At 39.8% G+C, this 26,230-nt stretch overlaps 1 protein-coding gene across 2 annotated transcripts in view; it reads right to left on the minus strand.

Annotated features, from left to right (window-relative positions):
- Positions 1–26,230, minus strand: part of TENM1 (teneurin transmembrane protein 1) — a 748,343-nt gene that overhangs the window by 56,190 nt on the left and 665,923 nt on the right. For both annotated transcript variants that reach the window (XM_070502852.1, XM_070502851.1), the window contains one exon: positions 16,872–17,026. In XM_070502852.1, the coding sequence (XP_070358953.1) occupies positions 16,872–17,026 (155 nt within the window). The remainder of the gene's footprint in view (positions 1–16,871; positions 17,027–26,230) is intronic.

Raw genomic sequence — 26,230 nt, forward strand, 5'->3', positions numbered from 1 at the left:
TCAGACTCCACAGCCAATTTGTTTAGGTACCTTAAGCTGCTGTAAATTTGATTGTTATTGTAAGAAGAACATATTGTACATGATGCTACTTGCGGGTTTACTATTTGTATCTCTCTGTATCTTGGGTTTTACCATTATGTTAGAGTCAAAGAACTTAACCTTTTCAGCACTTCTGCAGGTGGGGAGAGAAACATGTTTACCATTTTTTTTTTCTTTTGAGTCTCTATTTCAATTTAATTTTACATGTATTTATTAAATACCTACTGTATATCCAGCACTGTGGGAGATACACATACAGAAGAGGAGACAACTAGAGAACAGTGCAAGGTAACATGAAATCAAATGTGAGGCCAGGTGATGAGCCTATAGATTCTGAGAGAATTCAGAGTAAGGAGAGGACCACTATGGGACTTCATGAAGGAGGAGGTGAGGGTCTTGCCCTCCTGAGAGCCAAGGCTTTGCCTACAAAGGAGCCAGAGACTTAGAAGAAGCCCCTGGAATCATTTTTCAGAATTTCTTCCTGTTGAGAAGTTGCAGAAACTTGTCTGTTGCAGGTTGTTAATATTACAGTATTGGCTCAACAGGATATACCAAGCTTCCAATTCCCTCTGGCACCTAAAGCAATTTACAGGCCAGAAGTATGACTGCACGGCTTTTATGAAATGGTCTGATTTCATTGATCAGCCACTCCGAGATTATGTTTTCATTTCTGTAGCTACTGCTAACCCTTCTTTCCTGTATAATATTTCAGGAAGGAATTATTAAAAAATTTCACCATGGAGATGTTAAGATATAAGTGGGTAGGGTTCTGAATGGGAAGAGAAACATTACAACTCATGATTGCTCTACTCAAAAGTTCATTTCAAGTTAGATTAGAATTCCACAGATTGTCTCTCTTATCTTAACTCTGTAATGTTTCCAAATGATAAGGACACTAATAAGACCAGATGGTCTAATGAACATTTAGAGGGAAGATTTAACCGGTCCTATTTTCATTAGGCCTCCAGTGTGCTTCCGGGTTTTGCTCACCACTTCCCTGTGTGTAATACAAAACAGCATGCACTCAACAGATGGCCCAGCTCAGGCTTCATGCTCCCAGAACTCTGGAGACTGGCCACCTGACCACTTACCATGTGTACAGAATCATTTAAGGAAGCAGGCACGCTACGGAACTGAGCCTGAACAAAAGCAAAAAATGGTGATGAATACTGAGTACCCGAGCTTCAACAAGAGGGGAGTCAGAATTACTCTCACAAACACACTGAGCAGCTCTGGTTGAAGTCTCCCAATAACAGCTTCTCATGGATTCAGTAATGATGAAATCCTCTGTGGCAAACAGTCCACTTTAATTAATGTTTCATCCAAACTGTAAGCATATCTGAGTGACTCCAGCAGCAGCAATGACATGGAAATCTAACACTTCATTGCACAGTGTGCTAGTTTTTAAGCTATTGTCTCACAGTTCCAATCTTGTCCCTTTAAAGATGTTGCTCTGTGATGCTGGAGTTGGGACTCTGCAAACTACATTTCTCTTTTGCCAGCTGGATTTCTGGTAGGTCCCAACAATATGGCAAATAAAAGGATTCTGGGAAGCTAGAAGAGGAAGAAGGGATTTGCTCCTTCCTGCTTGCTTTCTGTTCTGGTCAGCATTGCTGCAACGGCAGCTCTTCATCCTGGCAGCAGTAGCTGGCTGCACTTTCCAGTTCCTTTCCATACTGCAAGAATTGGTCTCACCACGCCCACTCAGAGGTCCTGGAAGCAGCCGACTGGCATCCTCTTCTCAGAAGAGTAGGTCCCACCTCGATGGAGGAAATCCTCCATCTTTCTAGGTTCTGACAATTCCAACCTCTTTCCTTTGTTTCCCCAGCCCTAGAGGTGGTGGCTGCCTCCTGCAGATATTATCTCTCTTTTTTCTCAACCCTCTAATACCCCTGTAGCCCATTACCTATATGAAATTTTCTCTGTTAAAATAACTAATGTGGTTTCTGTTTTTCTGGGTGGATCTTGACTGATATTCACAGCACGAATCCGTATATAAGCACAGAGGAAGAACAATACGCATTGTAGGTGAGCCGTAATAGAAAACTAGTAAAGGTGAACAAGAACCAGCAAAGACTATCTTGGCCCCAGAGAACTTAATAGTCACTAGTATCCTCTGTGTGTCTAATGGCCTATAAAGCTGCCATTTCCAGAAAACATCTATATAAAATAAATCCACTTTGCTTGGACTCTATGAAGTTGATTGTGATTGGCTTTATCCAGAGCTTCTGTGATTCTCTGAAACAACCATGTTGATGTCATTATTCTCTAGAAACTTCTCATTCTTTTGATTTTTGAGGCTGATTTTATGATGGATCATGCCATGCTCCCATATGCCTTTTGGAGACAGAATGCTGTACCAAATGGTTCAGAAGGTTGGCCTATGACAACACTTCCTGTGTGCTTAGAATTTACTTATAAATAATAACACGTCGGTATTTACTACTAAATATCTTTTATATTCCCTTTTGCTGCGAGTCTCCTTGTCAGACATTGGGCTTGCTCCTTCAGGATCCTCTTCTCTTTGATTTGGAGTTGGAAGTGTATTCTGAGGTGGACCAAATAAACGCCTGCTCTTCTTACATATCTCAAGGTAAACAACTCTCAACAGGTATAGCCTGTTGGTAAATGTTTTATATGTCCCTGTGTTCACTTTTCCAAATATGCTAACTTTTGCATGAAATGATGACATTCCTGATCACAGTCAATAGAACTTTCTCTCTGAGTTGTGCTTCCATTGAACACAGACGGGGTTGGCACTGGTTCATGCACTTTCCCCTCCCACAGTTAACCGAGAGTGGGGCTATGTTTAAAGGCATGGTCTGAAATAGGGTTAGGCCAAGTGGCTTACACTGGAAAATAGCCCAGGATATTGGCCGTATAAGCCCTAGATGCTAACCACTGAATTTACCAACTAGATATTTCTGTCTCTTAGAGAGTTTCAGGTTTATTTCAGGTCATGGCGCCTGCCGAGCAAAATCTGTGGAAGACTGAGTGGTTCAAAAGTAGTTTGCAAGCTTCGCATCTTGTGACTCTCCCTGAACTTTGAAGATGCTTTTCCTCTGGTGCTTAATAGTTTTAATAAGAGCTAACGTGCCATTGTCCTTTGTGTGGAAAGAGGACACTGCTGAGGGAGTTTTATTTATGTGATAAATTATGTTTTCGATATAGCATTGAGCACGGTACTTGACTTTTATTTTAAGGTCCCTGACAACTCCGGCTATTTGCTTGTGTGCAGACATTTCAACAGAATTTGGATATCCTGGAGTTGAATCTGTTGGCCTGCTATTCTTTACTTCTTATATAAACAGCCCGAGCTGTCATTTTGGAGGGAACCATGCAAATATCTCTGATAATAGGTTATTATTCTATGATTGTGATTTTACCCAAGACACGTAGGCCTGAAAAGTACAGTTTAAAAAAGCGAGTTTAAATGAATTTGGAGAAGAGAAATGATATTTAAAGGAATTCTGTGGGTCATCTTAGTGCAATGCTTTTCCCAGCTTATCATTTTGTTAAATTTGGGTTTTCTATATATTAAAATTTTTTAAAACGGATTGACATACTTGGAGCCTGAATATCTTAATAAAAACAGAAAGGTCATTGGATAGACAAAGCAGCTCATAGACTAAACTTGCTTCAAAAATCCTAAGACATTGCTTTCTTCTTATGAATACATCCGCCTCATACTTCTTTCCTTTTGATTTCCCACTTAGCTGGGAGCCTCTTTGTTTTGTCTTAGGAAAGTCATATTCTTCATATTGACTTAGATAAACTCTGTCTTCTTACTTATCTACTCTCATGTTTAATTTTTTGTGAAATTGAGCCACCTAGGATGGCTACGGGCCACCCACTGAATGAACTGCTCTTTTACCTCTTGATTTCAAATTCACAGTTGTATGAAACTCACACTACATTCCAGCCTTAGCTCCATAGTCAGCATGACACCTCTGGAAAGTAGAAAGAAAATGAAGGATTTGGGGCACCATTCAATGACTATAGTGACCATCCTTTAAGTGATCTAGACAGAGCTTCACATCAGCATTAGGCAGATGACACATTCTGTGAAGGTCATAGCAGATTAAGACCAGTCTTTGGAGCACATGCTTGTTACAGCCCATCAAACTCATCTACGGGTATACGCATGCCTCTCTGTAAAAGGTGCACCTACGTACAAAGGACAGAAGGGAAAATCACACAATTTCCATAGCAGTTCCAAACTTTGTCCTTTTTATCTTGGTTCTGTAAATTATCAATTCAATTCTCTGTTTTGTGAATGGAAGGTCAAATATTACTACTGCTGCTCCTGCTGCTGCTACTACTACTGCTATTAATTTATTGAGCAGTCATGAGCGAGATACTTTGCTAAGATATATATATATATATATATATGTATATATACATATATATATATTAGCTCATTTAATACTCAGAACTTCCCTATGGAGGAAGGTAACATCATCTCCACTTACAGATAAGGAATTTTTCCCAGGGACACACATCTAGCAAGTGGTGGACCCAGGACTCAAACCCAGGTAGTCTGTGTTCCCAACCACTATGCTTTACCGCCTTTTTATATTGGCATAACTATGAAGGAGAGTCTACCTAGAGGCCTGATTTTGTCTCTTGCACCCTCTGCTAAAGGATTAGAGAAAGGTTTGGCTCCCCTTTGCAGTTCCAGAAGGAGTTTTCCTGCATTTGTCAGAGCAAGGAGAGTAGGTTTGGACTGAATGAGCAATAAATAACATTATCCAGGAATGCATTTAAATTAGAGATGGACAACCACAGATATTACAAAATCAGAATAACCACCTTGCAGATTTATTTTGTTCTTGTGTCCTCCCATTTTAGCAAGTGTATGATGAATCAACAGAAAATTTTTCCTGAAGATGCCAATTAACATCTTACATCATCCCTTATATTTATAAAGCAGTTCATACTTTTCCAAGTGCTTTCACATTAAAAAAAGTGAGGACACTTAATCAACAATTGAGTCATTTATTGAATTAGCCTTCATAAAGAGGAATAATTAGCTGGCTCTAAAATTCTAGTGTCTGTTTTCCAAGTGTAGTGCTGAATATGAAATTACAGAGAAACCTCTTTCGGGTCAAGAAGTAGACAAAAATAATTTAATTTTTTTTCTATATCGCCGTATTTCAGAGGAGAACAGAATAAATGATTCAAAAATAGATGCTCTTTTTCTAAAATATAGAAATGGCAACTAACAGTAGTGTTTATTTAGCATTACTATGTAATTTTCAGCCATAAACTCTAATGGATCGCTCATTTACAGGTGAGCAACGTGGAGAGCCAATAGACTCCCAGAGAAAACTTTTTTAATGGTTCTTGGTGCTGCTGTCAAATCAGAGTCTGAGCAACATTAACTGCCATCTCATGCTCTGTTACAGCATAATTTGACTGCTATATGGATTGAGGTTTGTGCCACCTTCCTTTCACATGCCACCCACTTAAGTGCTGTGGCAAATGAACACATAAAAGCCAAGGTTACATGTAACACCAATGTGACCTCTCTCTTCACGTCTGATCAACACTAACAATTTACAGTTGCAAGTGTCTTTCAAAAAACAAAGTTCTTTCATATTTGTTTTCTTGTTTAACTATCATGACAACCTTAGAAGACAATACATGTTTTTATCCCACTTTTTACTGTTGAAAAGCTCAAACACAGAGATCTTAAGTAACTTGCCTGAGGTCACACTGCTAATAAATGGCAGAATCTGGACTCACACCCCGAACTGTCTATGTTCTTTCTACTAGACGTGCTATCTTGTTCAAGGAGAAGTGGGTGATGAGGCAGCTGTCTAGAGAACTTTGGTAAAATATGCCCTAGTGCTCCTGAAGAAATGAATAATTATTCCAAGCTTACGAATATGTCTGTTAGCAAGTTTGCTCCTTTTTTTCAATAGCCATCACTTTCTAATTAAATACTTCTGCATTTAAGGTTATTGATATACTGAAGTCTTTGAGAAGAGCATGGCTAAGTTAGCAGTGCCTTCCTGCCATGGTTGATGTAGACTGAGCTCCCTCTTTACCTTGTAGAGACTAGTACTTCCCCCACTCCCATTTCTACATTTAGAGTATGAGCCTTTGGATCAGCAGGAGGAACTGGCTGTGACTGATGTGGATTAACTGAGTGCACGTGGCTCAAAAGAATAGAGCAGAGCATTGCTGATTTAGGATGCTTACATTTGCACTGCTGCAACAACCAATTGCTGAGCAGTTAGGTTCCTGCGCTATTGATGTTGTCCAGGCCTGAGAACAGTGAAAGAAAATGGAAAAATCCATTGGAGGTTTGGTTGGTATGAGTTTATTATTATTATTGTCAAAAAAACACATAAACATAAAATTTACAGTCTTAATCATTTTCAACTGTACAGTTCAGTAGTGTTAAGTATATTCATATTGTTGTGCAACAGATCTCTAGAGCTTTTACATCCTGCAACACTGAAACTCTATACCCATTAAACACTAATTCCCTCTCCCCTCTGTAGCCATCTTTCTGTTTTCTGTTTCTCTGGTTTTGACTACCTTAGATACTTCATATAAGTGGAATCATACAGTATTCGTCTTTTTGTGACCCATTTATTTCAACTTGCATAATGTCCTCAAGGGTAATTCACCGTTGTGGGATGTGACAAGATTTCCTTCTTTTTAAAGTCTGCATAGTATTCTATTGTATGTATTGTGGGGAACTGGTCTTGGCCACACCAAGATATGTCTCTTTGGCATGAGGATTATTTGAGGCTGATTGCTTTTGATAAACTGGGACAGGGAAGGAGACTCTGAGGGGTGGAACTTGCTTACCCTTTGTTAGGACACATTTACATTGTAAAGGAAATCTCTATCTGTAAAGGTGCCTTCCTCTCTGGACCAGGAAGAAGAAAGGGGATGACCTTGTCTCTAGGAACTCTTAATTAATGCCAAAGGCAAGGACTTAAATCTGCATTTGTTTATTGTGCTTGTCTGGTAACCTCCTGTAACTGACTTCCCTCCCCCTCCCAACGTCAGCATTCCCTTAAGGATTAAGCATCTTTCCTTATGCTAGGAACTGATTGCTGCACTCACCTGTGACCACCCAGCTCAAGACAATAGACTTGCCTCCTGCTACGCCCACCGAGATAGCAGACCCACTATCTGCCGTGTCCATCAAGCACTGTGCCGACAGGGCAATCTTGTGACTGTTGTGGGAGGGACATTTCAATCATATGTGAAATATCCTGCTTGGGGGTATATAACCACTCTGTGCACCCCACTTCTTCGGTGCCCTTTCTTCCTTCGGGCAGAGAGGCCCTGGGCCATGGTCCTCATAAAGCTTTGTTTAATTTCTCTTGCTATTCTGTCTCATGTGAATTTAATTCATTCTCCGGCCAGATGAACCCACATTAGGTAGAGGAAAACTCTTCCTCCCCTACAGTATATACCAGGTTTTCTTTATCCTGGTATGAGTTTTCATGTCATGTGATCCATTATTTGGTGGTCACTATAGAAGTGGTTGATTCAGTTGGTTAAACTGACCATGACTAAATTGGATAAAATAAATGATTGGCACACAGGTTATGAAATAACTTTTTTAGTTTCATTTTGCTACTCCCTGGGCCTTGTTAATCTGCTGTTTGAGCCATTCTCCACTCCCTTTTGTCACCTCTTTTTGACTCTCACTAGCTGTGCCTGCTGTCCACTGGTGTTGCTAGCCCCTGATAGAACTGTGTACAGATACTTCAGATAAGTTGCTTTCATCTTCCCTGTCTTGCTGTTTACCTGCAGCTCACTCCTTCCTTCTATCCCATTTCCCTCTGTCTGAATTGTCGAGTGTGGCCACAGACCTTTTCTTTGCTTTCACAGTGAGATGGGTTCCATAGCCGTTGAAGTATTGGGAGGGTGTGATGGGGTGGAGGTGGTGAGATTATCTCTGGAGGCAAGAACTTTTAAAATAAACTTTCTTTTTTTCCCCTGGGAGATCCCTTTATTTAAGCAAACTTATTATAATTCAGATTTTCTTGATTCCCTACAGAGCTTCAGAAAACTCAGAAGTCTGTCCCTGCGGGGAATTTCACTTATAATGGCCTTCAATAGAAAGATCTAATTCTGTTCTTTCTCAGTGTGCACATGGGAGAGTGATGGTAGTGCGCAAAGAACGGCAAGTAACCCCTGAAGAACTCAAGTTTCAATATCATCCATTTCACTCAGGGTGATAGAGGACATTCTGTAGACATGAAAGGGTTGGCAAGGGAGAAAGGAAGAGACAATGAGAGACATTAGGCAAGAGTTTGAGAAGGGGGAAAGAAGATGCTTTTTCTGTTATAAAACTATTGTTTCTTTTATTTTTCCTCCCCTGATTGCTATAACTTTTCACGCCTGGATGTTATTATATACATTTTTTCAAAACCACAGAAAAATGCTGAATCCACTTGTATAAAGTTGAATTGACATGTAGATTTTGGAGAGGAGGCTTTATATTTCCTCTTCTATTCAGTTGAGGTTAATTTATCTGAAGCTTGCAAAAAATTCTAAGGAGAATGGAAAATGGCCTTTTCTGTTATGTAGAGAGTGGAAGACAACCAGGGGAGGGAGAGATCTGCCTGGGGCAGGTGGTGTAATGCTGATGCATGAGAGAGGGGAAGTTTTGTTTTCCTTGTTAAGGTGAATGACCACAAAGAACATTGATTCAAAGTTACTAAAGTCCAAAATGGGTTCAAAGGACTGTAAAAGAGCACCTAAATTCTTTAAACTGAGTTCAAGTTTCCCGACCAGGAAGAATTACCTGTTAGAGACAACTTGCAAATGGGTTTTTAGAACCATTTTTTGTGACTGTTGAGAAATAGTGGGCAGTAGAAGACGTGCTTGAAAATTAGAGATGGCTAAACCTAGTTCCAACTTCAAGAAGAATCAGAAGATATGCCCCACGAACTCCAGGGAGGGAACCTGATGTTGATTCGCAAAAGATCCTTGAATGTGTTATTAAATAACTGTTTGTTAGTTCTTAGATGAGGAAGTGGTGTTTATAGATACTATGACTGGAAATAAATTATGTCAAGGGATTTTTATTTCTTTTTAAACAGAGTTACCAACCTCATAAAGTTTCTCATGGATACCTTTGGGGATAAGTTGGGGGAAATAGAGGCGAGGGTAGTGGCTTTCAAACTTGTTTTGACTGTACTCTCGGTTAGAAATATATTTTACACCATTATCCAGGATACACAATTGAAATAAAAGTTTCATGAAAGATAATTACTTACTTACCCTTAATACACAGGATGTAGTCTGAATTTTTTTGTTCTATTTCTTTGTTTTTTAAAGCTGGTCAGAGGCCATTATATTGATTTTCTGATCTACTATGAAACACAACTCATAGGTGATAGTTCAAACAAACAGGTTCATAACCTAACAGATAACTAGTCTAGTGGTGCCACAATTTCATCCTGGCCTATCTATCCATCAACTTTATCATCAGTGAAGACAAAGAAAGCATTCATCAAATCCATAGGTGACACAAGGCTGGGAAGGATAGTGAAGATATTGGGTAATAACAGAAGAATACAAAGATATGGACTGAATATATTGAGATGGAATTGAATACAGACTAATGTAAGATCTTGCACTATGATGCAAATAACCAGCTGTGCAAGTACAAGATGAGGAGATGGGGGACGAGAGTCGTGAAGTTTTAGTACTCTGTAATCACATCTTACATCAGAAGTGTCCAAAAATCCAATTCAACTTTAGCTATGATTTCTCAATCTGTGCTTTTTATTTCCTTAGCATTTTGAAAAAGTCCCTTGGGGGTCACCATGTGAACTACCATTGAGTGGGAGTGAGCCCGAATAAGGAAGATTCTGGGATACTATTTCTTCTTTGAATCTGCTGTTTGCATCAGTTTTATAAATGGGGACTTATTTTGTTTGAAGTAAACGTTCTTTGGCAAAAGTCCTTTTGAAAACCACCAGACAAAATGAACAGAAACAGAGAATATAGAAAGAGGGTTGTGATACTCTCCATCCTACCTCTGAGTTAGAGCACATCTGATTTATTTCATTCATTTCTGGAAGCTTCGCTTTCAAAGAGATGTAGATAAATGGGAAAATGTTCAGAGAAGAGTGATGAGAATGGAGAAGGAACTCAAAACCATGCCAAGTGAGATACAGTTCAATCAACTGGGGATGTGACTTAGGAGGCCTGAGAGAGTTGTTCACATAGACTGAGAAGGCTGTCATGTGGAGAAGGCAGTCTGATACACCAGTTTGGTGAAAAGAATGTGAACTTTGGCATCAGGTCGACCAAGTTCAAATTTCAACTCTGCCACTTTCTGGTTGTGAGACCTTGACCAAGTTACTCAACTCCTCTGAACCTTGTTTTTCATGTTTATTAAGAATAGGGGAACATAATACTTACCTTGATGGATTATCATGAGAATTAAATAAGATAACATATATGAAAGTACCTAGTATAGTGCTTGGTTCATAGAAAACAGATTAAATTAATAACACAGGGCCTAAAGAACTGCAGTAAGACTAGATGGTGAAAGTTAAAGGAAGATTAAAAAGTTAAAGTTAAAGGAATCCCAGGAGAGCTTTCCATCAGTCAGAGACATTCAAAGATGGAATGAGCTGCCTGGAGGAGGTAGGGAGTTCTTCATCACGAGGCATTGAGGAGAGGTTGGACTGTTGCTATGAGAATATTCTGGAGGAAAGTCCAACATCAAATGACTGGAAAGAGGAATAGGATTCCCAGTAGACTAGCTCAATAGGTTAAATGCACGGGGCCAAAGTTTGCTCCTCCAAAGAACCAGTTACTGTCCTTCCTTCATAACCGTGGATGATGCCTCCCTCCACCTGTTAAGCCCATCTGACAAATGGGTGCTTTTGGGAACCACTGGGGAATATACAGATGATCCAACAAGCACTTATGGAGGACTGGTTATATATTGGACACTCTAGACAAACACCTCAAAGCGGGTGCCTTATGGACAGTGGTTCAACAGGATTATTTGTGCATACAAGGTCCATGTTGCTTGTGTATCTGCTATTAGGCTGATTTTGGGGAGAGCATTTGGCTGGCTCCAAGGAGTAAATCAATTCTCAAATTTGCTATCATACCAAGACACTTGGTCTAACTCCCAATTCCATTCTAGTCAGGCACGAGATGGAAGTGAATTACCAGAGCAGGATGATTCAAAAGCAGCAACAGAAATAAAGATCCCAATCTCTTCATAATCAACTCATCTCCTGAAGTGAAAGGCCTGGTTGTTTATAGCGGTGATTACAAAGGGCAGTTATGCTTCAGAATTTATACCAAGAGTTCAGTTTCACATTTCAGTAAATCAAAAAAGATATTGATTTTGAACAAATGGCTGATTTTATTGTCAAAGTAAATTTCATTTCTGGAGATGATTAGATTTTATTAAACTATTTCCTAAGTGCCACAAAACGCACATTCTGTGAATAAATAGCATATTCCTCAACCAAATGACATTTTTCACCCACTAAATACGATGATATTTGGTCATCTCCAATTGTGGTTGAAAATGTAGAAGTTGGAAAAATGTACAGTAGGGGTCAGAAAGTTTGTGCTCGAATCTTGGTTCTATCACTTAATAGCTCTATTGTCATAGCACAATATAGAATCTTTCTGACAACAGTTTTCTCTCTGTGGGTGGGGATAATTATATCTACCTTTCAGGGGTGGCTGGGTTGTGGAGATAAAATGGAACAGTGTGAATGAGATGCTTAGAACAGTTCCTGGCACATAGTAAGCTCTCAATAAGTGGTAGCAGTTATTCTTAGAATCACCATAGGGAGACATCATGATCTACTGAAGATTAGGGTAAGCTATCGAGGACTGATTCTTCCCAGGGCTCAGGTTTGCCTCAGAAAAGCGCAGAAGATAAAAGTAAGTAAGAAAGAGAGGACTGTTCTCTGCATCACTTCCCAGCTTCCAAATGTACTATGGTAGCGCGGATGGGCCCACCCTTGTTTGGGATCTTTTAGTTTTGAAATGTAGGAAAAGTAACAAGGAACTTTAGGACTTGTTTCTGTGTATTCTGTGTATTTCTGTAGTGAAATCTTCATGGAGTTGGAAGGGACCTTGAGAAAACAGTTGATCCATCTTCTTGACTCCAGAGAGGTCTGTATTTCGACATTCATAGATTATTGCCATCCAACATTTGCTTTAAAAGTTTCAAAAGGTGGGGACTGTTTAAGATCTTTTGATAATGTATGATGCTGCCACATGGTCTTAGAATCAGTAAGCTCTTCAAAAGGTCTGATTCAAATCTTCATGCTGCAGCACAGGCCTCTATTTTCTCTCCTGTCTGTTCCTGTCAGCAGAATCTGTGTGTTCTCATTTAGACATTTGTCTCCACCCTTACCCATCAATATATTTTGATTTACTGAAATATGAAACTGAGCACTGTGTAAGCTCAGCTGGATCACTGTAAGTACTACTATAAACAACTGGGGCTTTGCTCTGGGAAGGTGTTATGAAGCTCCCTACTCAGCTTGCTTCCCTCTAGCTGAAGACAGTCCATGTTCTTAAGCGCAGTCATAGGAAATATAGGTCCCTATTATGCCACAGTTTTCTAAAGAGACAGGGGAAACTCTGGCTATAGAGGCTGAGCATCTGGGAAGCTGTGCCACACACTGGCTTCCTCCTGGTAGACACTCTATCCACTCATCTGTCTGATTTCATTCCTGTGCTCCAAGTTTCGTCCTCTCGTGCCACGCCCGGGTGCTGATTTGCACACACCTGCGAGCTGATTTACTTCCATGGCAAAGCCTCCCCTGCCCAGCTAAACATCTCAAAAGAGTGAACTATTTTCACTCTCCCCTTTTCCTCACCTCCCACTCTACCACAGCAATCTGACTCCACTTAATTAGCACTCTACCAAAGCCACTCTTATCAGAGTCACAAATGCTGTCAAACCAAATAGCTTCTTAAAAAAACACCTCATTTTACATGACCTCTAAGCAGCATTTGATATTAACCATTCCTTTCCTTTTGAAAAGCTTGTTTCCCTTGGCTTTTTTGAAACACACGTTCCTGGTTTTCCTCCCACCTGTCAGGTCTCTTCCTCTCAGCCCCTTTATGGGCTCCCATTCCTCAGCCTTCTCCTGAATACCGATATCCTTGGAGTTTGGTCTTAAGCTTTTCCTTTTTTTAAATGCTATGCACCCTCCCTGGAGGATTTCATCTACTCCCCTATTTGTCATCACCATGTGTAAACTGATGATCTCAAATCTAATCTCCATTTCAGGCCTTGAGCTTTAGACCTATATCCAATTGCCTGCCAAATATATTTAACAGAATGTACATTGGCACCTCAAACTCAGCATGCCCCATACTGAACCCATCATGTACCTCTCACCCAAACCTGCTTCTCCTCCACTTATGTTCCTTATCTCAGTAAGTGGTACCACCACACAAGAACTTCCTTAATTCCGGAATTAAGTCAGCCAGCAAGTTCTTTGATTTTAGCTCCAATATTTCTCTAATCTGTCTGGCTTTCTTAATCCATACTGCTAACACTTTAGATTTTTTTTTTATTTTTTCCTTTTTCTCCCCAAAGCCCCCCAGTACATAGTTGTATATTCTTCGTTGTGGGTCCTTCTAGTTGTGGCATATGGGACACTGCCTCAGCGTGGTTTGATGAGCAGTGCCATGTCCGCGCCCAGGATTCAAACCAACGAAACACTGGGCCGCCTGCAGCGGAGCACGCCAACTTAACCACTCGGCCACGGGGCCAGCCCCCATACTGCTAACACTTTAGATTTGGCCATTATCATTGCTTGCCTATGCGACCCAGATAAAGCTGAGCAACTTCATGGTCAGTGTCATCACAGAGTTGTATCCCAAAGAAATATCATCTGAACATCCAGAAAAACATTGGAAAGCAATTTAATTTATATGGAAGTCCCATGAAAAGGTGCTAATCATTTATATATTGATGTTTCGTCCTTGTCACATTTATATTACTTCAAATGTCTCTTAAGTGGTCTCACTGCCTCTAACACTGCTTCTCTCCACTCAGTTCTCTATAGTACAGCTAATGATCTTTTAAAAATGAATTTCCAAGCTTAATACTATTTTAAAAATGCATTTCTCTGCTTGATGCTATTATTGGCTCTCCATTGTCCACTCTATCATGTTTATAAGTTCCTTTACCATATCATCTCCACTTACCTCTCTAGCTTCATCTCTCACTACTTCTCTATATTCTTTGCACCATGGCGTCCTCTTGGTATCAGTATACATGTTAACTGTGCCTGTTAAGCACTTACTATGCATGTCCAAAGAACATACAGTCTACCTTGGGAGGCTAGTTGGACACACTGTTTGGCCACAGAGAACAGATTACATATTAAACGTGGTAATATTAAATTTCAGTAAGAGAAGGAGACAACAGTGAGAACTTGAACCATTAGGGGAGGGTCCCATGGAAAAGGTGAGGTGTGAGGAGGGTGGGGAATGGGATTTGGACCAGTAGATATAAATTTCAGACTGAGGAAATAGGGCCATGAGAAGCAAGCACCTAATAAAGGTGGAGGGTCATAATCTGGACACCGAGGTAGCGATCAGTAAGGACTTACTGTTCTGTGCCAGCCTAAAAGGAAAAACCCTAGTTACTCTTTAGGGTGCTTCAAGCACGAAACAGGAAAAGGTGGACAGCAGCAGAGATAGCTGCCAAATAACTTGGACATGAAGCCTGCTTTCTTTCCCAGTCAGTCCTGCTGGTTTTTAACACCCACCACCCACCTCATCCCCCCACTCAACTCCGCATCCCCCCCGTCAAAAAAAAAAACACAAAAAACTACTGTTTTTCCAAAGCTGAAGTTGTATAAGGAAAAGGGAAGGGGGAGTGTCAGGAGAATTGAAGCCTGGAATGAAATGCCACAGGGAAAATGTGCTCCGGGTTACCAGGGCTCCTGTTCAATGGGCTGTACTCTACATCCCAACCTGAGAGAGACGAGGTAGCTTTTATGGTGGCAATTATGGCTTGCAAAGCGTCATGTGAGAAAGAACCCTTCTCATGGTGCTGAGGATCATATGTTTGCTCTATTTAGACAAAGAATTCTCTCTTCAGCATAAGTTTTCCACACAGAAACAGATAAGTTGTTTAGAGTTGACTGATTGCAACACTAAGCGTCCTAATTTAAGTTAAAAATATCCCACAAGTGAATCATACACGTGCATCTTGTCTCTTTCGTCCCCCTCCTCCATATAAACACACTCACACCCTTCCTTACTGCCATAAATAATGCTCCTTTTCCTTGCCTTCTGCCGGATTTTGCACCATGGAAAGTTAGGCTGCTCTAGGACTTGATAGCCTGATCCACCCAAATCTCTCTTAAGAATGGTTCATTCACTTTGTAAATTTTCCAGGCCTTCCACTTCCCACTTGATTTTTGTAGTTGACTATATTTGACCATTTTCTGAGTTTCTGGGGTGAGGCAGGGGCACATAGAGAAGAAGTAACCCCCAAATAGGCGCATTTCTAGTATTTTATGCATGGAGGATGGAGATGGGAGGGGACATTAGAGCTAATGACTAAAGCAAGGTTTCTGAGTGGTATATTCACTTTACTTTCCTTGTTATCATAGCTTTCAGGTGATATGAAGAATGAAGCAACAGAATTATTCTAACTGTGGAGAATATCACTAGTTTCCTATCCAACAGCAATCCTCCATTCCTTGTTAACAGACCCCTGATTTTGGCTCAAGAATTAGGTAGCAATGTGCTCAGGGAAGGTGACCCAGTTCCAGAGGGTCTGAATCTGTTTTGGAGATCTCATTTCCTCTTTGCTAGTGATTGGTGAAGGCATGGGCATATGAGTTGATTCTAGCCAATGTGACACAAGAAGGAAATCTCTTGACACCTTTGCCTACCTCTGGTCATCTCACTATGTGAGATAATGAAACATTGTTTAAATTACTTTTAGATACATATTTTACTATTTGCAGTCAAAACCATCCTCCCTGATACATCTAACCAATCCTAAAACTCTCAACTTCTACTCTAATTCATTTGAAAAGATTATCTGATAATCTATTTCATCAGAGTCAAAGATTTGTGGAATATTAGACCTTGAAAGTCCCTTTGAGGATTGTCTAGTCTATTCTCTCATTTTACACACCAACCTCTTGTGTCTGCAGAATCAAAAAGACATCCACAGGCTGCTGGGACTGTGCTGCATGCTCCTTAATCTTTCTTCATGTCTAATCCTAATTTTGTAGAATTGTGGTAAAACTAGAATTTTGGACCCAGGTGAGAGTTACACTGAATTTCCCCTTTTATTCTCACTGGCAAAAAGCTCTAGTGAATAAATGTAAAATAGATCTCAGAGGGAATATTACTTTTACTTAAAACTTTCAAACACCCTAGAGATAGCAATTTTCATACACATGAATAGGAAGTCATGCTCATATACTCATTAAGAAATATTTCTAAAGACTTTAGTAGTCAATACTTTTCCAAATGTGAGTTATTGTATTATTTAAAAATAATAAAATTATATATCTTGGAAAATATTCAATAAATGAGATTGGCCTTACACTCTAATTAATTCAAATTTGAGAGACTTTACCCCAATTCTTACGCCAATATTCCACCTAGCATCACTCCCCTCCCAGCTTACCATTTTCTCCCAATTTAGTTTTTCTGAGGAAGAAAAAAGTAAGTTACATAAAGAGAAACTTCTGCTACCTGGTGTTATAATAGATACACCAGGCTTCCTTTCTACCCAATTTCTGTATGAGAAAATTGTTATCCATTTCCATGATGCCAAATAGTGATAACACTTGAAAACCATTGGTGCCTACCTGAGTGATGTCCATTCCTGAGTCACAGCTCAGTGGCTGTGTGGAAGTCAGACCGTTTGAGCCAATTACAGTTGTGATCACAGCATTCTCATCAATTCTTCGAATCATAGTGCCATCCACAAAGTAAATGAATCCATGCCTATCAACTGTGATGCCTGTTGGGAAAGAGCAAATGAGCATTAGTAGTCTAGTGGGCCACATTTGCACCAAGATCAGTATTTTGAAAGAAGCCATAGAAATGGAAAGTCATTGTAAAGACATATGGATTCAATTTTGCTCAGCACAGACAGGACAGTAATGGGAGAGGTTTGTTTGGACACACATTCACTTCTTTGTGTATTGAGAAGAAATGACAAAATGTAACATGCAGAGATAAAGCCAGGTCTAATAATTTTGTGTTGCCCAGTTTTACCTTTCCAACCCCCTGCTACTTGCTTATCCCCACAAAAAGAAAAAAAGTCCTCTTTAAGATAAATGGGAAAAGACAGAGGAGGCAGCATATGTTACATTTCCTTTAGGGTGCAGATGAACAGGCCACTGCTTATTTTCATAGTTGCATTAGAAATAACTGACTTGGAAAGCATTAAAATGATTTTCATCAATTCACACTCAGTTAACAGAGTCTATAATAATTCTGATAAACTGGACTGAGTTTTTTCTCTGTCTTATCCATTAAGAGGAGGATTGGAGAGCAAAATCATGGTGTCACAAAGGGAATGGTTAAACTTCTAGGAAAAATAAAAGCCAATAAAATCCTCACAGTAGTAGTTTTTACACACTATGTTAATCACATCCTGGTTTCTTGGAAAATGTAGAATAGCAATTAGAAGGCTTGGGTTCTAATACTTGGTATACCACTTACAACTGATGTGTGACTTTGATTGAGTCATTCGTCTCTCCAGCCTCCTCTTTGGTAAGATATGCGAAAGAATACCCGCCTGTGATATTATGATTTATAATAAGAAATATATATATTTTGTCTGCATCCTCATTTCTAGCACAGAGCACCAAAAACTCTTGGAATTTCCTAAGTGGCAAGAGAGATAAAGGTGTATTTTGTTATGTTAATAAGATGACTTTGGATCGCATCTAAGGATGAGGGTTGGTTGCCAGGAGAACCAACCATGTGATTAGATGGTTGGAACTTTCAGTCCTACCCTCTGATTTCTAGGGAGGGGAGAACGCTGGTGGTTGAATCAATTGCCAATGGCCAATGATGTAATCAATCATGCCTCTGTAATGAAGCCTCTATAAAAACCAAAAAGATGTGATTCAGAGGGCTTCTGGGTTGGCAAACACGTGGCAAGTTGGGGAGAGTGACACATCTGGAGTGGGCATGGAAACTCCTCATCCCTTCCCTACACCTTGCCGTATGCGTCTCTTCCATCTGGCTGTTCCTGAGCTATATCCTTTTATAATAAACCGGTAATACAGTAACTAAACCGTTTCTCTGAGTTCTGTGAGTCTCTGTAGCAAATTAATTGAAACCGAAGAGGGGGTCCTTGGCACCTCCAATCTACAGTTGGTCGGTTAGAAACACAGGTGACACCCTGGACTTTTGAGTGGAGTCTGAAGTAGGGGGAAGTCTTGTAGGACTGAACCCTTAATCTGTGGGATCAGATGCTATCTCTGGGTAGGTAGTGTCAGAACTGAGCTGAATTGTAGGCTATCCAGCTGGTGTTGGAGAATTGCTCGTTGGTGGTGTAGGGGAAACTATGCCCCCAAGCTGGAAATTGGTGTTAGATAATCTTTCCCTGCCTTACCTAGCTAAGGTGACCAACTATCTTGGTTTGCCTGGCAGTGAGGCAAAGTTCAGCTTTAAAACTGGGATAGTCCTGGACAAACTTGGGTGAGCTGGTTATTCGACACCTAGGTTGTCAGAAGTATCATATGAAATAATACATTTAAAAAGTGTCAGACACATATAAAGAACATATGGCTCAACTCCTGCTTTCCTTGGTGCTTTTGACAGTGCTCTTGAAAATAACCACACGGCATCACTTTAAAACTCGTCTACAATTTAGTCTTCTCCCACCTCTCCTTTATTCAGACCTCGTGAAACTCAGAATGTATGTTAAAGTTAGGAACATCTGTGATAACAAGTATGTCCTATTAGTGTGTGTGTGTGGGCATGCACGCACACCACTCTAATTTTCCTTGCAGAGTGAACTCATCTAAGGACAGTTTACAAGCTCAACTTAATAAACTGCTTTTAGATGAGCCAATTCGTTGGCAGGAGGTTAATATTAAGACTCAGCTTTATAGTGTACTTTGATTAATCCTGATGTTCCTCATGAAGTATGAATCCTTAACATCTATAAAAGTCACAGATTCATTTCAACATCCCCTGAACGCCTCTAAAGACATCTATGTTTTGGTGAGCTCTCCAAGGAAACCAGCATGTCCAAACAAGGGAAATTCCATGTCAATAAGCCCCTTTCTCATTTTTAGAGGTATAAGGACCTTTAAGGAGGTTTTTAAAAAAGACTTTTAAGATTGAGTATGTCAAGGGATGACGGCACTTGAACATTTCTTTCATCTCCAGAACGTTTGGACTGAGGATGAACCAAGCGGTACATCTGCTTTTTATTTTTGTCCGTATTTCAGCAAAATCGGTTTCCTGAATGCGTAGAATTTGGTCTGGTCTGTGGTAGGCCTGTGATTTGGGATCACCTTCTATGACGTCTGCCTTAAATATCACTGAGTGTGAAATTTAAAATCTGGCTGTTTTCATAAGATAATGAACTGAAAGATGAAGACTCAAGTCTGGAGAGAGGAAGGCTGAGAACAGATAAGCTTGATGTGTATGATGTGAAGAATTATTTACAAACACATACTGAATGTCACTGTGCCAAGTTCTGTGAGGGCTAAAGGACAAAGAATCCAGGTACATGGAAACTAAGACGAATACTTTCAAAGTGTTGCTCTAACTAGGAGGTAGTAAATTTAGAGAATCTAATCCCCTGAAAATTGGAGCAGATTTGCAAAAGGTATAGAGAAATAAATGTATTCCCACAGAAACCAGTACAGTGGGGAGGTCCTTACATCTTTATTCTGACAGCACGGAGAACAGTTCTGTTCCTTGACTACTACACTCCTCATCCTCATAAGAGGGCAAAGTTTGTACCAATCCAGGGAGGATAATCCTGGACTAAACATGATTTCCCCACTTTTAATTTTTGTGAAATTCTAAGCAGTGTGAACTGCTCTCTCTCTCTCTGTTCATGTCAGCTGAATTCCAGGGATGAGCTTATTAAATACTCACGATTGGCCTTCAGGGCTTATTTGGCTGACAGTTGTAGGATAGTCTCCTTTCATATATTTGTACAGCAATTTCTTTTATCATGGTCCAAATTACAAAATACTCCTTTTTCCTTGAGACTTTTTAATTAAATTTGATTGGGTTATGCTTATGCTTGGAGTTGAGAAGGAAATAGTAGAGAGGGCTTTTAGAGACTGTGTGCTTTATTAATACAGCTAGGCATATTTTATATGTACATATTTATGTTTCCTCTCATTTTCCTTCCCTAACTGACTAACCAAACCACTTACTGACAGCATTTTCATTAGCATTTAAGACACAATTGAAGGGATGGTCTTTGGATAAGAAAGGAATCAAACTGCATTGAGAAAACCACTTTAGGGCTTAAAATGTTAAACAGTATTTATTTTTAGAGCAAGCAAAAAATATATAGATCTCTGATATTACCACAAGGTTAGGCAGTGATGCAGGATGGATGGGAGTGGAGATGGGAAGAATAGCAAACAACAGCTTGAGTCCCCACACCGCCTCACCTCCGCCAAGGAAAACATTGGGCTCAGATGTCCAGACAGCATGTTTAGCTTGGAGTACATTTATACATTTGTGAGAAAATAAATAAATCCTTATAAGTTAGTGCATATAATGAAAGCACTGACAGACCATAACCTGGAAGTGTGAATGGTGCTGTCTCCATTCATCAGCATTAAGCCCTAACAAGCTCTTTCTATGGAGGGACCTGCTCATAAATAAAGTGCATCCTGTAAAAAAATTATTCACAATGTCTTAAGCAAAGTAGGGGACATTATATAATATCTGAACTGCAGTCTCTTTTCTCTGTGAAGCATAGCTCTGTATGAAACAGCTGCAAATTACAGGCGAAATTATTTGACTTCTTCCCTTGTCTTATTATCCTCCAACGAATAAATACCATAATTCTTAAGAAGACAATTGCCTAAAGCTGGGGCAGCCTGGAGAGTTACTAATAAATTTATCACCTGTTGGGAAAGAGGACGCTGCTGATCAATACTGAAGCAGCAGGGGCATCCTGATGGGGGATCACTGGGAGTCCAGATGTGGAGGTTAATAACCTGGAAATAGTAACTAAAATCTCAAATTAGATAACAGTGAAGATCAGAGTTTCTGGCTGCACAGAACGCCAATTTCAAATGTTGGCAGACGGCATCTCTGTACTTAATTTATAAAAATTACAGCTGTTGAGGCCACCCACATTTTTACCATTTCTATATCAAAAATGAGCCTTCTTTCAGAATATAAGCTTTGGAAGTAGTCATAAAATTCTCTCCATCTACAGACTTAGCCACCACAAAACTAAAATACTGTTTTTTTTTTCCTGCCACAATCTGCTCTTTAATTTTATGATACAGAGATAAATGGTTAAAATAAACTTTGAGAGCATGCCCAAAGTGTAATACGGCACCAGCTCAATCTCCAATACTGAGAGTGCTGAATTGTGTAACTGGAACTAGTTGTTGATCATAGAGTGCCCTTTAAAACAAAAAGAGATTAAAATATTTTGCTTTGTTTATGTGCATTTCAATTCTCTGAAAATTGGTATCATATGTTGGTCTATATGGAAAATCTCCACTAGGCAGAAAAGTCCATTCTTCCACTGATCTAACTACTACCCACTTAATTACTCACTGGGGTCAGAAAGGGCTAAGTTGCTTCTGCACAAGAAGCCTGTTAAATTCACTTGCTGGGGAGCCACTAAATGGAGCTTCTAGAACTTGGAGGAATTACAAATATCTGTGTGTCACTAGGGTTAGACGGAGGCAGAGCTTAATGACCAGCTGAGATGCTTTCACTGTGTGGTTAACAATGAGAACAGGATTTCTTCAATAAGAGACTCTAATAAACTCGCTGTAATATCACATGACTAGTGAATAGTGTGAGTTATTTAATCGGATATTCTGTTTAATAAAAAAGTTACAGTATGTTCTAAACAGTAAAGGTCAATTTCCAAAGAATTTAAATACAAATTAAAAATGATAAGCATTCAAACTAATATTCTACTGACTGGAATGTCCTTTCTTTCATGACTCAGAAAGTACTTTAAAGGGCTTCAGAGCTATCAGAGGGAACAGTAGATTTGTGGGCTAGTTAACCAAACATTCTGGTCGAAAGACAGTCAAGGCCAGTTTTTAGCATTTGTCTTCTTTTCAGCTCCTTCTGATCCCCTCAAAGCTTTAGCCTTCAGGCCAAGGCAGAGTGAATGAAAAGCTCTCTTACCTCCACCAGCCACTCTTTTTCTAATAGCTTACTGGGGAAGCTGTTTTTCTCCCTACTTATTAATTTATTCAAGATTTATTTTGCCCCTATTATGTGCTAGGTACCAGGAATGCAGCAGAACATAAACAGACACGGCACTGGCCTTAAGGAGTGCAGAAACTGGTGGGGCAGATGGACAGATAACCAGGCAGTACAATGCCTTGCGATAGCACTAGTTTGGGGCAAGTCCAAGGTGCCATGGAAGCAGCCTTGGGGGAGGGGCTGGGGAGATAAAGGTCTCAAACGATTTCTGAGTAGTGACATGTAAGCAGAAATTTGGAGGACCATGTTGAATTCTTGATGAGCCTAGTGTGAAATCCAGGTAAACACCATCAAAAACCCATGAAGGATAACTAATATCACTAAATAATAATAATTTTCATTTGCTGAGAATACTATGATATTCCAGGCACTGTGCAGGATCCTTTACATACACTTTCTCTTTTAATCCTCACAGCAGCCTTGTGGAATAGATATTATTAACATCATTTTTTAGATGAAGAAATAGAGGTTCAGAGGTAGAATGACGAACTCCAGTTTGCCTACCTAGCATATGCTAGATTTAGCTCATGCTTGTCTGAGTTCAATGTCCATTCCCTTAATCACTATCCCAAGAGGCCTAAATGGGGCTATCAATCACTCTACCACAGGAGTGGCATACAGACTGGTTTCAGAGGGTTCAGAAACTCCATGAACTTATCTGCAGAATGTTTTGTGTATGGGTACTGTCATGGGGAGATGGTCCATTGCTTTTCTTAGATTGTCAAAGCGACACAGGACCCCTTTCAAAAATTGTTAAGAATTCTTATACTCATGTAGATCTCCTGGACCTCTTCATAAGTATCCTTCAAAGATGTTCTGTGGTTTCATCCACACAAAGCTGGTGAGTTTTGTGAAAGCATTCAGTTTCTATGTGGTGAGGATTTTGGTAACTGGACTATTATCGTATGATCTACCACATGAAAAGGAGGCCCCAGAAACAAGTATCACAAACTCGTATATCGTCAGGGGTCAGGCAGGTGGCATAAATTGGTAAGGTAGACCAGGTGTTAGACTACATAGGTTCTAGGGGAAACTAAGGTTAACTAAAGAGAGCATGTCCCCCCAAACGCATTCAATCTTTTTTAAAAATAAAGACACAGTGTGGACCAATGAATTCTACCTTTGAATTGGATTTATTCCCTGAGTTGCCAATTTGTGATGATTGTTAGAGGACAATCAGGATGAATATACGGTCAGTAAAGAGGCTCCTATGAGCAGAGAAGATCCATGAACTTAGAATAAATCACTGTAGCTCTGCCATTAAAAGTTACGTCTCAGTACAGAGAGTTCCCATATACCCCCTGCCTCCACGCTTACACAGTCCTCCCCACTATCAACATCCTGCACTGGAGTGGTACATTTGCTACAACTGATGAGCCTACACTGACACATCATTATTACCCAAAGTCCCCAGTTTACCTTAGAGCTCATTCTTGGTGTCGTGCATTCTATGGGTTTGGACAAATGTATAATGACATGTATCCACCATTAGAGTACCATACGGAGTAGGTGCAATGTATAAAGATTCTGCTCAAGTTTTCTATGAACCTAAAACTGCTCTAAAAATAAAATCTATTTGAAAAAAGTTATGTCTTGGTATAAGTGCTGTGAAACCAAAGATAATCAATCAAATCTAGTTGTGATTCTCATCACTGGGAAATGAAATACCTGGATGGCTAATGATACAATACTTGCTAAGAATGCAGGCTTCTTTGATCCTACCAAGATCAAAACTCAAAATTTGTGACAAGTTCATCAAATTTAGTCAAATCAAGCCAGAAAAGTAAGCTTCCAAGCTGAATTAAACTTTGCTCTTACTCTGCCACCCTTATCTTCTTCAACCTTCCTTCAGCAAACCCTCCCACATAAGTATGGCAGAGACAAAGCTATGTGTTCAGGTCATCCTATCTATTTTTCTTTCTGAGAATAGAGCTAGATTTCCCAGCTTCCTCTGTAGTGCTGGGTGTGAGCAGAAGTGATGTATGCTACTTCCAGGCCTGATCACTAACAAAACTCTGTTGAGCTTCTCTATGGATCACCCCTTCCCCTTAGGATGGCTGGATGCAAAGCATCCAGTGGAGGACTCCAAGGCCTAAGAAACTGAGGGGCCACTAAATAGAAGGAGCCTGGTTCCTTGAGTAAATTCTTGGAGCAGGGATTCCTCCTATTCACCAGGAAACCTATATTGGACTGTGACATGAGCAAGAAATAAACTACTATTTTGTTAAGCCCTTTAGATCATACGGAATTTTTTAAATATATACAGTCATGGGTCCTTTAATGGCAGGGATATGTTCAGAGAAATGTGTTGTTAGGCAATTTTGTCATTGTGGGAACATCCTAGAGTGTACTTATAGAAACCTAGATGGTATAGCTTACTACACACCTAGGTATATGGTACCAATCTTATGGGACCACAATCATATGTGTGTTCTGTCGTTGACTGAAACATCGTTATGCAGCACATGACTGTAGTTGTTAGCTTGGCCTAACTATTCCATTCCCCAACTCAAATCCTATTCATCTTTCAAGGCTTCTGCAAGATGTTTCTCTTCCAGGAAGCCTTCCTTACAGACTCCAGTTCATTCTGGTCTTTCAAATCCAACAGAACTGGACACAAACATTCAGTAGCCTTTGCTGAATTATAGACTTAATTGCCACATATTTATAGATGAAGCACATTTATCTTGAATCAAATAAAGCATGCCATGAGGTGAAAAGCTGCATATGAATTTCTCTAAAAATGAATTTAGAAAAGAGGCAATGGTAATCTCTTTCTCTAAAGACCTTTAAGGGGAATACAGTCCCCTATCAATCAGTGATGACTAGATTATGGGGAAAAGGGTGGTTGAAAGCTAAGAGCAAACATAATAAGGACCATGGATTTATTAACTGCAAATGAATTCAATGCATGTAGATAGCTACACTGAATAGCTCAGGCTCCCCCAAAAATCCACTTTATTCTGTCAACACAACTGTGTGTTATATCTGTGACCTCTCCCAATCTTACCATCTTAGGAGTTCTGAGGAAACAGAAATACCTCATGATTTTGCCTTAATTTGCTTCACTATGGACTACATAAGGGAAAGCAGAGATCTGAGTTTAAGGCTGACTTCTGTTACAGATTAGCTGTAGGACTTTGGCTAAGGCATTTAACTACTCAGTATCTTGATTTCCTAACACATATACTACCTACTACACAGGGTAAAATGGTGTGAAGATCACAAGAGCCAATGAAATGAAAGCACTTTGAAGAAGATGAAGTATTAGAATGGTGCTAAGTGGTGTCCTAATTGCTCAGCCACTGCTATAATTCTTTCTGAAAGCGACTATGCTAAGCCTAGAATCGTAGACAAAGATTTCCACATAGGCCCTGCTTCAACATTTTAGGCTTTTCTGTGTTGGACAGACATAGTAGAAGATTTAAGTCCACAAAGCATTAAGTACCCCTTGTCAGTAGCAGAGTGCCTTATGTTAGATTCACCATAGAGACAAGGCAGTAGTTGAAAACAATTTTGTTACCTTAGGGAAGTACTGTACTATTGAATTATTGGTATAAAAGCCTTCAAGCTTTTATAAGATGGCTAAAGTTTTTATGCAGATAATCAAATAAATGAAGCCACATGCTGTGCAATTGGCTCAGGGAGACACTGGGCTGGGGGTGGTGGTGGTGTCTCAATGTTTATTTGATACCAGACACTAATAATGGTGTGAATTATTTTTCTTTACTTTATAAAGGTAGGGGGTATATGTGTGTGTGTGTGT

Source organism: Equus asinus, chromosome X (assembly GCF_041296235.1).
Source record: "Equus asinus isolate D_3611 breed Donkey chromosome X, EquAss-T2T_v2, whole genome shotgun sequence".
Taxonomy (NCBI): Eukaryota; Metazoa; Chordata; class Mammalia; order Perissodactyla; family Equidae; genus Equus; species Equus asinus.